The sequence below is a fragment of the Salarias fasciatus genome, chromosome 14 (assembly GCF_902148845.1).
Source record: "Salarias fasciatus chromosome 14, fSalaFa1.1, whole genome shotgun sequence".
NCBI classification, from domain to species: Eukaryota; Metazoa; Chordata; class Actinopteri; order Blenniiformes; family Blenniidae; genus Salarias; species Salarias fasciatus.
This window is the reverse complement of record NC_043758.1, coordinates 4116089-4132174: the sequence shown is the minus strand read 5'-3', so window position 1 is coordinate 4132174 and position 16086 is coordinate 4116089. Positions and strand designations below refer to the sequence as shown.

The 16086-nt window shown below is 51.6% G+C and overlaps 2 protein-coding genes across 3 annotated transcripts in view; both read left to right on the top strand.

Annotated features, from left to right (window-relative positions):
• The window catches only part of sptbn4b (spectrin, beta, non-erythrocytic 4b), a 55801-nt gene extending 45952 nt beyond the window's left edge, over nucleotides 1-9849 (top strand). The window contains exons 33-43 of one of the 2 annotated variants that reach the window (XM_030108226.1): nucleotides 1515-1649; nucleotides 2145-2389; nucleotides 2776-2914; nucleotides 3031-3115; nucleotides 3199-3395; nucleotides 3483-4582; nucleotides 4926-4986; nucleotides 5420-5676; nucleotides 8280-8447; nucleotides 8523-8565; nucleotides 8703-9849. In XM_030108226.1, the coding sequence (XP_029964086.1) occupies nucleotides 1515-1649; nucleotides 2145-2389; nucleotides 2776-2914; nucleotides 3031-3115; nucleotides 3199-3395; nucleotides 3483-4582; nucleotides 4926-4986; nucleotides 5420-5676; nucleotides 8280-8447; nucleotides 8523-8565; nucleotides 8703-9005 (2733 nt within the window). In that variant the 3' untranslated portion in view covers nucleotides 9006-9849. Of the gene's footprint in view, nucleotides 1-1514; nucleotides 1650-2144; nucleotides 2390-2775; nucleotides 2915-3030; nucleotides 3116-3198; nucleotides 3396-3482; nucleotides 4583-4925; nucleotides 4987-5419; nucleotides 5677-8276; nucleotides 8448-8522; nucleotides 8566-8702 lie in introns of both variants that reach the window. The other variant, XM_030108225.1, reaches the window with a different exon arrangement.
• Nucleotides 1504-16086, top strand: part of LOC115400690 (zinc finger protein 91) — a 28017-nt gene continuing 13434 nt past the window's right edge. Inside the window, exons 1-3 of the mRNA XM_030108701.1 lie at nucleotides 1504-1514; nucleotides 14569-15057; nucleotides 15712-15959. Coding sequence (XP_029964561.1) covers nucleotides 14697-15057; nucleotides 15712-15959 — 609 coding nt within the window. The 5' untranslated portion in view covers nucleotides 1504-1514; nucleotides 14569-14696. The remainder of the gene's footprint in view (nucleotides 1515-14568; nucleotides 15058-15711; nucleotides 15960-16086) is intronic.

Genomic DNA, 16086 nt, shown 5'->3' with positions numbered 1-16086 from the left:
AGTACAGGACTTGGGTAGCAATGCGTTTGAGCAGCAAAAAAAACAAGAAGCGAGTCAGAAGGAGCAGACGCACAAAGAAAGAGTTAGAAACCGTCTGCTGGCCAGTGGTGAGGAGGGGCAGGTACTCATTGATAGATGGTCAGAAGACTATAAATCACAGGTGTTTGTGGTTAGCCATTAGCCGCTAGCCTGCTTCTGGTTTGCACCAATCAAATGAGCCGGATTTCTTCTTCGTCTAGTCAGTGTCTCTCCAAAGCAGTCTAGAGTGCGTTTAGTTAGATTTTAGAGTGCCATTAGTCTACTTCTATTGGGATTTTTAGCACTTTTAGTTAGGGCTGAACGATTTGGGAAAATAATTTAATTGCGATTTTTTCCCTAATATTGCGATTGCGATTTAAAGTGCGATTTTATCATTTAATTTTTTCCCCCCCAAAAAAGCCATAAATATTTGTTTTAAATATGACCAACACAACATGAAATCTGTTTAGTGTAAAATGTTATTTCCATTTGTATGAATAAAATTATAAGATTTACAACTTTAAATAAATGGGATTTTTATTTAAATGCTCCAAGAAACATAAGAACAAGCACTTTGTAAAAACTGTACAAAATCCACCATCTTGACAAAAAATATAAAAAATAATAGGCATCTATCTCACTGCTCCCAAAGCAGTAGTAACATTTTACACAACTGAAGCATAGAATTTGACTCTATTTGAAAATATTTTGTAGAATCAGAATGAAGTTATAAATAAAAAAACAAATGCACTTTTAGATTAAGCAGATAAGATTAATTAAGTAATCCCACACAACCGAGGTGCTGTTCCTCTTCGGGACTAATGTCTCAGCAGTTTCTGGGGAGCCAGAGGCCACTGCGCAAAGCAAAGCGCAGTGGATGTTGGTGAATCCGTCACGGCGCTTCTCTCGCTTCTGTTTCTTCTTCTACTTTGGAGCAATGGCAGGAGGCGACCAACAACTTAGGTGCATACCGCCACCTACTGTATCTCTTGGTGACTGCGCTTCAGGTTACCGCTTCCGTTTGTGTCACGTGATTACATTTTAATCGCGCACGTTGCGATTGGCAAATCGCGTTTTATCATATCGCAACATTATTGCAAATGCAATTAATCGTTCAGCCCGACTTGTAGTGGCTTTAAGAATGCCTTAGTGAAGTTTATCGTGCTGTTCGGGGATCTGGAGTGCTTTATGTGGCTTTTAAGTGTTAAGTGTGTAATGGATTTTGGTGTGCTTCTAGCAGATTTTAGAGTTTTTTAGTTAGATGTTATAATTCTTTTTTTATTTTAAAGAACTTGTATTGGAGATTAAAGTGCCTTTATGGATTTTATGCATGATGTACAGATTGTTTGACTCTTAAATTTCACTCTACAATGACAATAAATATATCCGTCTGTTTATCCATCCGTCCATCCTGTTCACCTGTGTCCCTTTATCCCTCATGGGTCACACATACATCAGGCACTTCTGTGCTCTCTGACCTCTGTTGTGCTCTTCAGGTTTTGGCTCAGATCGCAGACAAACATCGAAGGCTGCCAGAGGTGCGAGCCCGGCAGGGCGGCTCCGCCAACACCAGCAGCCTGCAGAGACTCCTGCACACCTTCGAGCAGGACATTCAGCTGCTGGTCACACAGGTACAGAAGCGCCGTTCATCCGCTCACCGTGGCGAACCTGACCTAGAATGTGGAATTCTTGGTGGCTTGAGTTCAGATAGTCTGATGCATGTTGTTCTCTGCATGCCAGTAAAAGATACTGAAGTTAATTAAAGTTTTGTGATTCAAGAGATGGGATGATGAATTGTTTGTGTATTTGTGAGTTTGTTTCTTTCACTCTCACTGAAAAATTACCTCCTTACTCTGCATTTAATTTTTTGCTTCATCTAGTCTCTGTCATGCACCTGGGGGCCAGAGACAGTGGTACATTTTACTGAGGAACGGTGCAGAAAACCACAGCTGCTCTGTGACAGAGGCTGCTCTGTTCGGACCTGAGCAAACACAGCCGTCAAAGCAGCTGTGGCTCCTGCGTCATTCGCAAAACAAGCTCCATCTCGCTCCAGTTTTTTTCCTTTTTACATTTCTAATCTAGTTGTTTATTTAAAAAAAAGAGAATGTCCTCACACCCTCTTCCAGGTGCGCCAGCTGCAGGAGAGCGCCGCCCAGCTCCGGACGGTGTACGCCGGCGAAAAGGCGGAGGCCATCGCGTGCCGCGAGCACGAGGTGATGCAGTGCTGGAAGGAGCTGCTGACGTCCTGCGAGGAGTGCCGGGTGCAGATCACCACGGAAACCGACAAGCTGCGGTTCTTCGGGATGGTCCGGGATCAGATCATGTGGATGGAGTCCATCATCTGTCAGATCGGGACCGGGGAGAAGCCCAGGTGTCTGCAGCACGGCGACATTAAATCACTTCCTGGACCCGCTGCAGTATTTAATGCGCGTAGCAGTAGTACCAGATATTGTACGGGACAGTTACAGTCACACCAACAGCAACCCGTCAGTCACAGTCAGAGCTGTGAGAGTCTGGAGACGATCCCGGCTGACTGCGGCTGATTGGCAGGATTTCCCCTGGACGGATCCAGCAGTCCATCACCCAGCCTACACACACACACACACACACACACACACACACACAAAACCAAAGAAAAATCTGGGAGATGTTGGCCTTTCTGTGTTGTTTTGTCTTTTATTTTAACTTGACGGGAACAGATTAGCTCAAATTGCTCTGCTGTGACTCCTGAACTAAAATGGCGCTGCGCTCCTGCAGGGACGTGTCCTCGGTGGAGGTGCTGATGAATTATCACCAGAGTCTGAAGAGCGAGGTGGAGGCTCGCAGCCGGAGCACCCTGGAGTGCATCGAGATGGGAAAGACCCTACTGGCTGCCAGAAACCCCGCCGCTGAGGAGGTGAGAGGCAGAAGTCACACTTCAGTGTCCTTCAACACAAAGAAAACTCTTCAGTGTTGATTCTGTCCAGTGGTAACAAACAGATCATTATATCATATTGTGACTCTGCTCGTCAGATCAAGGACAAGTTGGATAAGGTGATCGCGAAGCAGCACGAGCTGACGGAGCGGTGGGACAAGCACTGGGAGTTCCTCCAGCAACGTGAGTACGAGCAGGCGGCGACGGCGTCCGTCAAATCGAGTCCAGGAGCGAGCAGACGGAGCTTTCCCCCTCCTCGTCCTCAGTGTTGGAGGTGCACCAGTTTGCGCAGGAGGCGGTGGTGGCCGAGGCGTGGCTGACGGCGCAGGAGCCCTTCATCAGCAGCAACGAGCTGGGGGCCAGCGTGGACGAGGTGGAGCAGCTGATCCGGCGGCACGAAGCCTTCCGCAAAGCCGCCGCCACCTGGGAGGAGCGCTTCAGCTCGCTGCGGCGGCTCACCACGGTAAGACGGCGTCGGCGCGTCACGGCGGATGAAGACGCTTCATGAGGACGTCCAGGTGACTCGGCGGCTGTGACTCCCCCCCTGCAGGTGGAGAAGTTGAAAGCAGAGCAAAGCAAACTCCCCCCGACGCCCCTCCTGGGCCGAAAAGTCTTCCTGGACCCTCAGGACGCCGCGCCCACCCCCTCCACCCTGCCCCGCCTCCCCATCTCTCCCGTCATGAGGCAGACCATCTACGAACAGAACGAAGCCAGCTCCCCTCCCTCGCCGTCGCCCGCCACGCCGACGCCCTCGCCGTCCTCCGTGGCGCGGCGGCTGGGCTCCACGGTGGCCAACTACACGCCCGTCATGAACGGCTCCAGTTACCGGCACACCCTGGAGGCCCGGCACGCCGGCGGCGGCGGCGTGGTGGGCGTGGCCGCCGGACTGGGACACCCCGCCCCTTCCTCCATCGCTTCCATCGCCACGGCGGCCATGCTGGTCTCGGCCAATCAGGCGCGGGAAAGCGCCGGCTCGGCGAGAGAGCAGGTCACTAAGGCCATGAGCCACCTGCAGCCGGCGCAAGCGGCGAGGGAGCTGGAGGCGAAGGCGTCCCCGTATCTACGGCAGCCCAAGATCAAACACCTGGACGACGCGGTGACGCCGCTGCTGGTGGCGAGCCGGCTGGAGAGGGCCCGGGAGCGGGAGCGAGGCCGGGAGAGGGAGCCGGCGGCGGCGGGGATGGGCTCGGAGAGGGCGGAGGTGGCGGTGATGGCCGAGGTGGTGCTTCAGGAACCCGCCCGCGAGCGTCTGCACAGCGAGCCCACCAGGGGGCGCCGCGGGTCCCGGCCCGACCCGCCGGGCCACGCCGAGCCGCAGGCGCACCAGCGGGACCAGCGCATGGAGCGGCAGCTGTCCAGCGAGCAGCTGATCCAGGCGCGGCGCGACGAGCTGCCGCAGGAGGTGTGGCGGGAGCAGGCGGAGAGGAGGGAGCGCCGCACCCTGGAGAGGCAGACGTCCAGCGAGCAGGAGGGCCCGGGGGGCCACGGCGGCCACGGGGGCCACGGCGGCCACGGCAGCCACGGCAGCCACGGGAGCCACGGCAGCCACGACAGCCGGAGGAGAGAGCGAGACCGGCACCGGCTGGAGAGGCAGGAGTCCAGCGAGCACGACACCGGGAAGGAGCACTCCGACCGCCGCTCGGGGGGAGGGTGAGGCCGAGACGCACGCCGCACGACCACACACCCCCGCATGACAGAGGAGGAACCGTGTAGCGGCGTTTATCAGTATCCACCGGATCAATCGATTCTTAACGTATCGGTCCGATCAGTGACACTGGTCTGATTTCCTGCAGGTGTATTGAAATATCTCCAGGTTCACACAGCAGGTGGTGTTTATTTCATCAGTAGAAAAATATCAACTTATCCCCTCCCGTTTTTTTATTTTTCTTCTTCAGCTTAACACAGACAGAACAGGAAGGGGAAGAAACCAAAGTGTGTTTACTGTCAGCTTTTGTTCCGACTTGCTAACTGGTGTTTTTCTTCCTTCCCTCAGAGACAAACGATCCACTCTGGCAGAGATCGTAGAGCAGCTGCAGGAAAGAGAAGCAGCTCAGGTCTGAATATTAAGTGTGTGTAAATACCCAGTGTTTGTTTTGCTTTGTTTTTTCAACTCATCGATTCAGAGTCTTCACACCAGACAAGATGAATATCCAAACTCTGAAGACCTGGTTCTGCTTCATAATAATTCTCTCAGTAGATAGAAATGATCACTGTTTAAAGTTATTAGCTGATTATAACGATGGACTGCTTTTACTATCTTTGTATTATTGTGTTCCTGAGTTTTTCATCCATTTATTGACTATTTCTCACATTCCGTGCATTTACGTGGGACTTTTTATTCCTCTATCAATCCGAGTCAGTCAAGATGTGCATGCATGACTGTGTCTGTCTGTGTTTATTTTCAGTCTGTAATGAAACATCATGTTACGGTGGATCAGTGTCTCTCACGATGAGAGTAGTAAACTGTGATGGTTTGAATCCCTCCAGGCCCGCGGTGAGGTGCCCCGCCTGCCCAACGGCTTGCCGGAGAAGTCTTCCCGTCCCGACCGGCCCCGGGCCCGAGACCGACCCAAACCGCGGCGCCGGCCTCGGCCCAAAGAACCGGGAGAGACCACCAGGCGGTCCCGGTCGGCGCCGGCCCAGAGCAGCCCGGCGGTCCCGCAGCCGCCGACGCACACGGCGCACCACGAGGGCTTCCTGTTCCGCAAGCTGGACATCGAGAGCCTGAAGAAGAGCACCAATAGGTGGGTGTTCCGGGCCGCCCCGCCCTCCGCGGCGGGTGGCGTAGAGGTGGGGGAGGAGTCACGACCGTCCAGACCACGCTGTTTCTCCTCTGCTGTCTGCGCGTCGTGACTCCGGCGTTTCCTCCGTTCGATGAGCTAAAGAAAAGATGGCAGGGGCATGACCTTAGCATGCTGAGCTGAGCAGCTAACACACTCCGCTGACACCCCGGCGCGTCCAGCAGCTGCATGACGGTCACCGGCTCGGACCACACGGGGCTCCACTGACCACACCCACCTCCGCCCAGAGCGCCGCGATCGGCCAGAGACAGCCGATCAGTGAGTCAGTTCAGGACAGCATCATGAAGACCAGGCCGGTTCTGGATGGACAGAAAACTCAGGTCTTTAACAAAGTAAGAGTCGAGAGAGGCTCAAAGCTTCATTTTCTCTAGAGAAATTATTTTATAACATCAAAATAATTCATGTTAAATCTCTGGAATTAAAACAAAAAACAAAAACTTGACAGATACATTTAAAAAAAAAAGATAAAAATATTAATGCGCATTATTTATAGAAACCTCTGTTTTGATTAAGTATCTCATTAAGATTTTCTATAATATTGTGAACAATTAAACCACAAACGTTTTACTTTAACAAACCTAAAATATCTACAGCGGTCACTTTGTGGGGATTTTATTTAATGTCTTTCTTTTTGCATTTTTCATGACTGAATAAATCCTTTCTAAACAGGACAAAAATAGCAGCCTGAACTCAGCCGGAGCTGTTAGACTGGGACGGGTGAAAGGAGTAACGGTATCTGATCCAACCCGAGAACCAATCTGTAAAACTGTCAGCTGACAGAGTGAAAACTTTGAGATTCTTTCCCGATATCCAAACCTCTCCCTAATGAAAGAAAGGCCGTGTCAGTGTCGTGAGTGATCGCTGCCATCACCACACAGACGATCCAGAAACAGGAAGCGAAGAATCGCCGCATGTCAGAACGGCCCGCATGACGCTTACGACGCCTCCTGGTCCGACCCCGATCCACAGAGTGAACCACAGCCTGCCGAGGGGCTTCTGGGACAGCACACACACACACACACACACACACGCACGCACGCACGCACACACACACACACGCACACACACACTAACTGAGCTCCTCAGATGACCACTGCTGCTTCCTCCGGAGTCTCTCTCCCTGCACTGCCCTCCGGTGGCCGGGCTGACCACGCACAGCTAAAACACTCATTCCCCCCCCCCCCCCTCCCTCCCCCCTCCAGCTGTGGATGAGTTCCCGCTCACGCTCCTACTCCAGCCACTGGATGACTGTGTCGTATGTACATGCCCTGTTATGTACATGACAAGGTAAAGCATCAACCCGAATGGCTTCAGCCGGGACAGGTGTGAATCTGCCGGCTGCTCCCGGAGCGGCGTCCTGTATTCCAGAGGATGCTCCGGATACCGGACGCCTGAGAGGCAGACCTGAGATTCAACCTGTCTCCGTCTCCGCCCGAGGACACGCGGAGCGGCGTGTGTGCACGTCGATGGCCCGGAGTCTCTGGCCTCGGCCCTGCGATGGGGTAGGATGCATGTGAGAGGCGTCTGCTCTGTGTCCAGCAGACTGCCGGTGGACTCATGAGCAACGAGCTGAGGCTAAAGCGCTCTACCAACACATTGTTATTATTAGATTACATTCAAGACATAATAGATTGTCTGAATCTGTAGCAGAGAGAAAAACCATCAGCTGTGCCTCCTGGAACCTGTGAGTTAGAAACTGTAGAGCTGACTGTGAGGACGGTGGTTCTGTAAACACGGTCCCATTTAAATATAGTTTATCACGCAGACACCTTCTCACATGCATTTTGGTGAATATTTTCCACATTGTGACATTGAAGTGCACACAGATGCTCTGAACAACATCTGCAGTCCTGTGTGAGCGTTTCAGGCACCGGCAGTGACTCTGTAAACCTGGTTTTTGTAAATTCCTTACAAGTCAGCAGATTTCCCAGACACTCGTAGCGTCTCCCACGATCGCAGCGATTGATTTTTCTGACGATAAACGACATCTGGTTGTGGTTCTCCATGTTGTCCGGAGCTCTGCGGAGGCTGCAGAGCTCCCAGCTCACGTCAGTGTGTCCGATTCTCAGCCTTTTCGGTCTGAGGAAGTTTGGCGTGCCTGAAGCTTTCACGCGGCGCTGCGTATCTCGGGGCTGCTGTGTTGCATGCGGACACTCTCAAAGAAAAGCGGCATGTCGAGACGTAAACCTGTGCCAGAATAACCGAACTCCTCTTTGTCTCTCCTCCTCCTGCTGCCGGCTGCTCCTCCTCTCTCCTCCTCCAAGGTAAGTCATGTGTGTCCTGCTCGCAGCACACACGCCGCCCGCCGCCCCCCCTCCCTCCATCTCCCATGCACCCCTCCCCCGTCCGTCCGCTGGTCTGTGTTGGTCGGGCAGTGTGTTCCTGCTCCATCCCGCCTCCCTCCCTGTCTGCTCTGGTCAGGTGAGTGCGGCGTCAGCTTAGCGACGGCGACCCTGCAGCGCGGCCTGACTCCGGACGTCTCCCCCCCCTCCCCCTCCCCCTCCGCCCCCTCCCCTCCCCTCCCCCGCCCTCCCACACCACAGCAGGTCTTGGGTCAACCTGTACTGCGTGCTGAACAAAGGGGAGATGGGATTCTACAAGGACGCCAAGAACACCGCCACGCCGTACAACAACGAGCCGCTGCTCAGCCTGTCCCACTGCCACTGCGACGTCACCAACGGCTACAAGAAGAAGAAGAACGTCTTCACGCTCAAGTGAGCGGCCGCCGTCTCCGTCTCCCTCTCGCTGTGATGTTGGGAAACGTTAAATCTCCTCTCCTCTGGTTGCAGAACGAAGGACGGCAGCGAGTTCTTGTTTCACGCTAAAGACGAGGTGAGGCGTCATTTACTGCCTGAACTCAATTCGAGTTCCGTCTGTTTTTAGTTCCCGTCATGTGCGGGTTAGCGTCGCTTTATTTGCAGAATCTTTGTTGTGAAGCGTGTTTGACCTCTGACCCCCCGCCGCCACAGGAGGACCTCAAAGCCTGGGTGACCAACATCACGGCCAGCATCACGGAGCACGAGGAGATCGCCAAATGGGGTCAGCCCCAACCAACTACCTCATCCACCGACGAGGGCACGCGGCGCGACGGCAGCAAGGCCGACAACCGCTCCGACCGCGGCGGCGAGCGCTCCGACCGCGGCGGCGACCGCATCGAGCGCGCCGACAAGGAGAAGGAGAAGGAGCGGGAGCGGGGCGAGCGCTCGGAGAGGTCGGAGCGCGGCGGGAAGTCGGACGCCAAGCGCTCGGAAAAGTCCAGCAAGAAGAAGTGACGGCGGCGGCTCGCGGGCCGGGATTAAAAGCGTACGAACTTGGACCGGGAGGCGGGTCCTGGGACCGCCGGGGACCGCCCCCTTCCTCCTCTCCGCCTCCGACACGTCAACACAAGCGGCCGTGTTTGGACGGGAAGCGGCCCGGGCGCTCTCTCATCGGACGGGACAGCAGGAGGCGCCGCTCTTTCTCCCTCCGCCTCCCGGGACTGCAGAGGGGGCGGAGCTTTGGGCCGCCAGCGGCGTCAGCGGGAGAGAGGCGGGACAAAACGGAGGCCGTTCCCGAAAGCTGGTAGTTCGATAAACCGTAGCTCATACTGTCCCATGTCTGTTTTTTCTATGAGACGAGCTGTTTGTCTGTTTCCTGTCCGTCCGTCTTATCGTCCGTCCGTCCGTGAGTCCAGGCCGCCTGCACTCCGTCTTATTACTGCTTGGAAAGTGAGAGAGATTCAAATTATGCCAAAATATGTCGAAATTCTTTTCCCGCCTCACTTCATTTTGTGTCTGAAGCTCAGTTTAGTTTGGAAAACGGCTCCCAGCTGCATTTCCTCCTCCAGAGGAAGACGAGGAGGCAGAGCGACCAGACGCCCTGAGAACCCCGCCGCCGTCTGCTCGCGGCCACCAGGCGCAGCGGCCGCGTTGTGTTTGAGCAGAGTCTCTGGAAGAACTCCGGTTCTCCTCTGGGATTTAGACATAAAGAGCAGATTCCCCCGGATCGTCCTCCAGGTGGCGCCGGCCGTGGTCACGTCAGTCGTTACAGGATCTTGAACCCTGCAGGTGTTTCTCATGCAGAACAGGAGCTTTTCATCAGATCAGTTTCATTTCACCTTGTTTTTGGTCATAAGCACAAAATGAGTTTTTTATTTCACTGAAAGATCTTTAACAGCCTCGTTTTCTCTTTCATCATCCTCTAATTCAAAATTAACCTTTTCATTTGCTCACTTGTTGCGTCTGTTTTTACTGTGTGTGTGTGTGTTTGCGTGTGTGTGTATGTGTGTGCGCGCGCTGCTCCCAGGGTCTCCATAGCTCTCAGGTTCTCTGTGTTTGTTTTGTGTGTGTGTGCTCTCCGTGCGCTCCGGACGTCCTCGTGCTCCTCCTCCCGCTCGCACTCCGCCTCAGTCTTCCAGACGCCAGAGATTGGAACACGGCTCCCCACACGGGCGCGTTGTGGCGTCTGTGCGGGGGCCGCTGTGGAACCCCACTTTATGCAGAGAACACAGGAACGTGTGTGGATTTGGGGGGAGAGATGAAAAGCCAGAGTATTTATTTGTTTGGTTCTCCAGAGGCGTTGAGCCAGCAGCGGGGTCCAGAGGGGAGCTGCTGCAGCGTCACACCTCCTCCTGCTTAGCTCTCCATCCCAGTTTCTCTGAAGACGTTCGTCATGATCCTCTTAGAGAACATCTGATCGCTGCTTTCTTCCCGCTTTCCCACCAAACTCTGTCCCACTTCCTTCATTTCTCTCCTCTTTTTTTCCCATAGTTACTTTACCAGTTTTTCAGTTTCCCACATTTTCACAATTCTTCCCACTTTTCCCATTCCTCTCCCAATTTCTCTCATTTCAGCCCATTTTTCTTCCAGTTCTGCTCAACTCTCCTCAATCCCAACTCCTTAGTTTTCCCACTTTCTTCCCAGTTTTCTAATTCCCACATGGTTTATCAGCCTCTGGCGGCATTGAAGGTTTCCCACCTCCAGAGTGTGACGCCTCTAGGAACGGGTGAATAAACGAAGAAGTGACGGAACCGCTGCACTAATGAAAGCCAGGATATCAGAGCGACCAAATATTGATGGTTGTGACTTTGTGTGAAACCCCTCGTCCGCACGCCGCACGCCTTCCATTCCCTCTGAACTCGCCACAAAGCCATAAAGTATGAAAGTCGGCCTCCAGCCGACGGCGTTTAGGATCCTTCCCGCTGTGAGCGCTGCTAGAAAGTCATTCCTGCTTTAGGAAACTGTGGGTTCGCCTCATTTCTTCTAAAGTCCAACTGAAATTCATTCACGTGCTGCGTTCCCTGCTGATCAGCTGTGTGAAAGCAGCAGGGTTTGAATGTTGGCTTCACAGCATGGGAGCTCCTGCTCAGGCCTCCCTGAATGGGCTCTCTACCGCCCCCCTCTGGTGCTCTGACGTTGACACAGAGAAGATTGTCTCGGTCGTCTCCTCAGGCGGGCCAAGCGTTTCTGTCCTCCCACGATTCATCCGTCACGTTGACCTTCGGCCTCTGAGTCGACACTGTCCAACAAACTGATTTCTGATTGGTATCAAAGTACAAACTGAACCTGAAGTTCCACTCAGATCCGTCAGACTGAAGGTTGAGGAGACACCAGACTGTTACACACATTTCAGTACGTGCACACAAATACACACACACACACACACCTCTCTGCATGAACAAGCCTGTGAGATTTCAGTTGGACTTTATCTGAAAAAGCCATTTCATTTCCAAGTGATTTTCAGTTAACCAGTGTAAAGTAAAGCCTCTGATGATAGAATCGATTAATATTTACCAAAACGGCAACATCTGGCAGATTTCTTCTGGTTGGACGCAGCAGAAACAGTTTAAAGAAGTGAGTCCAGAACGGCGTGGAAGCAACGCCGCGCTCCTTCAGCCGTCCACCGACTCCAGACAGCAGATTACAAGCTACATCTGAACTAAAAAGCAGAACAGAGTCATGTTGGGGTTTGGTTTTAAAGTGTGAAAGTGACCGTTTGGACCCTTCCTGCTCACATTTTGCTGTTTTTAACGTTTTCTTTTCTCACGGGGAATGAATGTAGAACAGAGTCAGAAAAAACACAACCTTTTTCCACCGAAGCCTGAAAGTGAGAAGGTTTAGTGTGAAAATGGAGGAAAACACTTTGTTTTTTTTTTTTAACCCTTCAATTTCCAGACATCCACATGTTGCATCTTGAACCAAAACCACTCAGTAGTATGCAGTAAAGAGGAGGCTGATCGGCCAGGAGCCGAGAGGAGCGTTCAGGGATTAACCACGATGAAGATGAAGATGATGATGATGATGTCCAGGGTAGCAATGAGACTTTATGCAACTTTTTCTTTGCACTAAGGACGCCGGCCTGATGCAGAGCGAGGCCGGAGGCCGGGTGGTGCTGAGGGGCTCCGCTGGACGAAGGGTTCCTCATTTCAACTCCCTTTTATTCATTCATTTAGATTCAACTCATCTATGGAGAAAAAAACTGATAATTTCAGTAAAAAAAATATTTTGTAGCTCTACGGTTTACTAAAAACAAATAAAAAGTTAGTTTAGTGAGTAATGAGAAAAAATAATTTAAAGCCTGAAAACTAAATGTCACTTCTGCTTCTGGACAAAGATTTATTTTATTTTCTAAATACAATACAAAGAAATGGCATTGTCGTTTACTTAAACGTCAAGTTCAGGATCTGCTGGTGAAAAGGCTTTAATCTGCGTCCCGTCTCCCTCCTGCAGAAACAATAATCCGGCCAGAGAGCGGCGTGTTGGGACCACGTCAGTCACACACACTGCCTGATTTACACACTCGCATACCTGAAGAGGGCTCAGACACCGACGTGCAACACTGAGGTGTGGCTGCATTTTCACAGCCGAGTTTCTGAGGAAAATCAGAGCTGCCACCAAGGACATGACGAACCGGCGTCACTGAGGAGGAGGAGGCCGATTATTATTCACCAACACTCCAGTTTCAACAAGCCGTCCAGTCAGTGTTATTCACATTACAGCTGATGAGGTTTAACCATCTTTGTTGTATTAGTTTAACATTTGGATTCTGAAAATATAGAAAAATGAGTGTCCATTTCTGTTAGAGAGAAAGCACAACACTAAGATTTAATACTTCATTTGAACTGAACTCTGAATTGTGCATCAATGTAAACTTCGTCAGCGTCATTATTTAGTTGCTTCACCTGATGCAGCTTCCATCATCGTCTCTCCAGTCAGGTGAAAGAAGGGAAGGAAAACCTGAGTTCAGGCTTGTTGGTGCAGTTTTCCTCTTCAGGATGATTCATTCAGGAAAGAAAAGCCAGAAGCCCTCATGTCCCGGTCAGGTCTGTTCAGATATGGTGACGTCGGTGAGAATCTGCCGCCACCGCAGAGCTCCTGAGCACCACCCGCCCGTCCTCGGCCGGCCCTGTCTCTCCGTTCGCCTGGCCACGTCTGCTCGGGAGTGTTTTCTGTAAAAACCAGTGTCTCGGTGGTGACGGAAGGAGAACCCGCCCCTCGTCTTCTCTGTGTTTGACTGTTCTGCGTCTGCGTCGGCGTGATTGTTGATCTTTGTCACGTTGGGGTGAAACGAGCCACGGCTCTTCCACACAAACGCGTCAGGACGAAGAGGTTGCATGAATGACTTAGTCTCTATTACGGTACTGCTGTGCATGTCTTGAAGTCCCATCTCTCCACTATACAATCACTGTAACATACCGGGGCGACACAAACTACCAACGTGGAAAACGCTGAATGAATGAACCAATAATGTACAAAACGATCAGAACCAACTGCGAATCATTGACTCTGTACAGTTGTTTCTTTGAATTGATAAATACAGATTGTGATATTGAAAGATAAAGTTTGTGTGTGTGTGTTTTTGTTGGAGTCCACCAGGACTCATTAGTCACCCTCAAGTTACAAAGCTCAACGTGAGACAAAAGTCCATTTGTTGGATTGATATTTTTGATGATAAAATACATTTATTGAATATCTTCTTCACAAAGGGAATTTTATTTTTAAATGTTTACAATTGTATATTTGTCTTTCCTTTTCTCAAATTTTTTTCCTGCTTTTTGAAAATAGGGGTTTTATTCTAATTTTGGATTTTATTTTGACACTTTAAGTTCAGTTCAGACATTTTAGTGTCGTCATTAAATGTTATTTTTGACAGTTCGACCCCGTCCAAAGGTAATATTTTGGCCTTATACCTGAATAAACGTTCCGTACAGCTTCAGGCTGTGAAGGGTCGCGTTGCTGGACTGAATCACAGCTCAGTGAGGACAGGATCCACCCTGGACGGGTCGTCACCACTGACACACACACTCAGTTTCATACCTGGGGGCAGCGGAAGGTCACCAGTTAACCTCACGTGTATGTTTCTGGACTGTGGGAGGAAATCCACGTCCACATGGGAAGAACATAACTCTAGGCTGGGATTTGAAATATGACCTTCTCACTGTGAGGTGAGAGTGCTAACCAATTCTGTCATCACTAACAATTCCTTTTCAACATATTGCATCCATTTAGATGTTTTTAACGTCACACGGTTTGAAATGCATTATTCTGTTCTTAATAATTTTATAACGTTTTATTTCGATTTATTCCCAATGATTCACTTTTCATAGGCATTTATTTTATTCACAAACAATGGATTTTAAGTGTTTCCCTTGTTTATAATTACATTAAAATCATTGTGCCGTTGTCCTCTTGTGCTTTTCTTTATTTAATGTTGTGGCGTTTTTCTATTTTCTGCATGGACAAATTGACTTTTATTCCGGAACGTAATTTCGATGGCGTGTTGACGGGGGTGGGGGTGGTGGTGTTACACTTCCGATGAGCATACCGGAAGTTGTTCGGCGGCCGCCATGTTGGAGAGGTACCGCGGAAGAGGCAGTGTTGATGTTTTGTCTGTCAAACTGACTCGAATTTAGGCGGAAACTTTTCACCCAGACATGCCTCCCGGAGCGTCGGACACCGCGGGCTGAGCTCCGAGCCGCGACAAACATGGAGGCGAAGTTCGGCAGCGAAGTGGCGTCGATGGTGGAGGTGGCCATCCAGGCGGCGGTGTCGGTGTGCGGGACGGAGGCGGCGTGGGACGAGTCCCGGCTGGGGGAGATCCGGGAGATCGAGCGCTGCCTGGTGATGCAGATCCACAGGGCGTTCGCGGAGGTGTCCTCGGAGCTGCTGGAGGAGAACGAGGCCCTGCGCGCCCGGGTGGAGCAGCTGGAGGACACGCTGCAGAGGAAAGCCGGCCAGCTGCAGCAGGAGCTGGAGGCCAGAGTGGGACAGCTGGGCAGAGACATGGAGCAGCTGGAGAGGGAGCTCAAGACCTTCAGCAGGGCGGGGGCGCAGGTGGAGGCCGCAGGTGAGGAGACGCTCCAGCCCCTCCCGCAGGCGTGACGGGTGCCTGCTAAACTTCAGCGATCAGGCCCTTTAGTACCAACATCTTTCACGTCTAGAAGGGAAAAAAAGTTCATCTGGGAGGATTTTATAGATTCTAACACTTTGCTTTAATGTATTTGTTTCTACAACACTGTGAATTTCTCTGTCAGTTATTGAGGGAAAGAGAAATGTTCAAAAACACCTAGAAGGACTCAAAGTTTTCGTCCTGGCTGAGATTCACAGATACTTGATATTTGACACATTCAGCATCCTCACAGTGAGGCTCCTGTCTTTACAGGGTCAACTGAGTTTGCATGTTTGCCACAAGAGTGTTGGATTAATTCATGTTCTCATAATGATGAAGATTGAACTGAAACTTAGTTTGTATTCCCTACTTTATTTCATTTTTCCCCCCATTTGTAGGTTTTAATTTGGATAAGAAACACTTCCAGAGTAGCATCAACAAATTTAGAAACAGTGAAATAATCTCCAAACACATCAGGTATCAAACTGGGCTGAGAGCAGGTCGTGAACTGAACCGCTGCTCTGAAGTGTGTGTGAGACCGTGAATATAAGGATGTCAGACCAGATACCTTCAGTCTGAAAACAAGTATTTTGTCTCTGCTGTTGACCTCAGGAGGACCGGTGCTCTCAGCCCCCGCCAGCCCCTCCAGTCCCGCGGCGGCCTCCCCGGTATGCGGAGCTCCCTCCCAGCTCCTGGCGGAGGCCGGCCAGGCGTTCGCTCCGCCTCCGTCCGTCGTGTACGAAGAGGTGGAAACCACGCAGCTCCTCCTGCAGCCGGCCGCCTCGCCGGCGTCCGCGGCCCAGGGCGTCCCCAGCCCCGCCTCCAGCACCGTCAGCGGTCTGGACCCGGCACAGGAGAAGGTGAGCCGCTCCGGCTCCGTCCACACTCCACACACACTCTGATCTGTGTTCAACAGCTGGACCAGAGGCCATGGTGCTTTTAGAATCTCAGGTGTTTGCAGAAGAAAGTTTAAATGCTTTTGGTTTA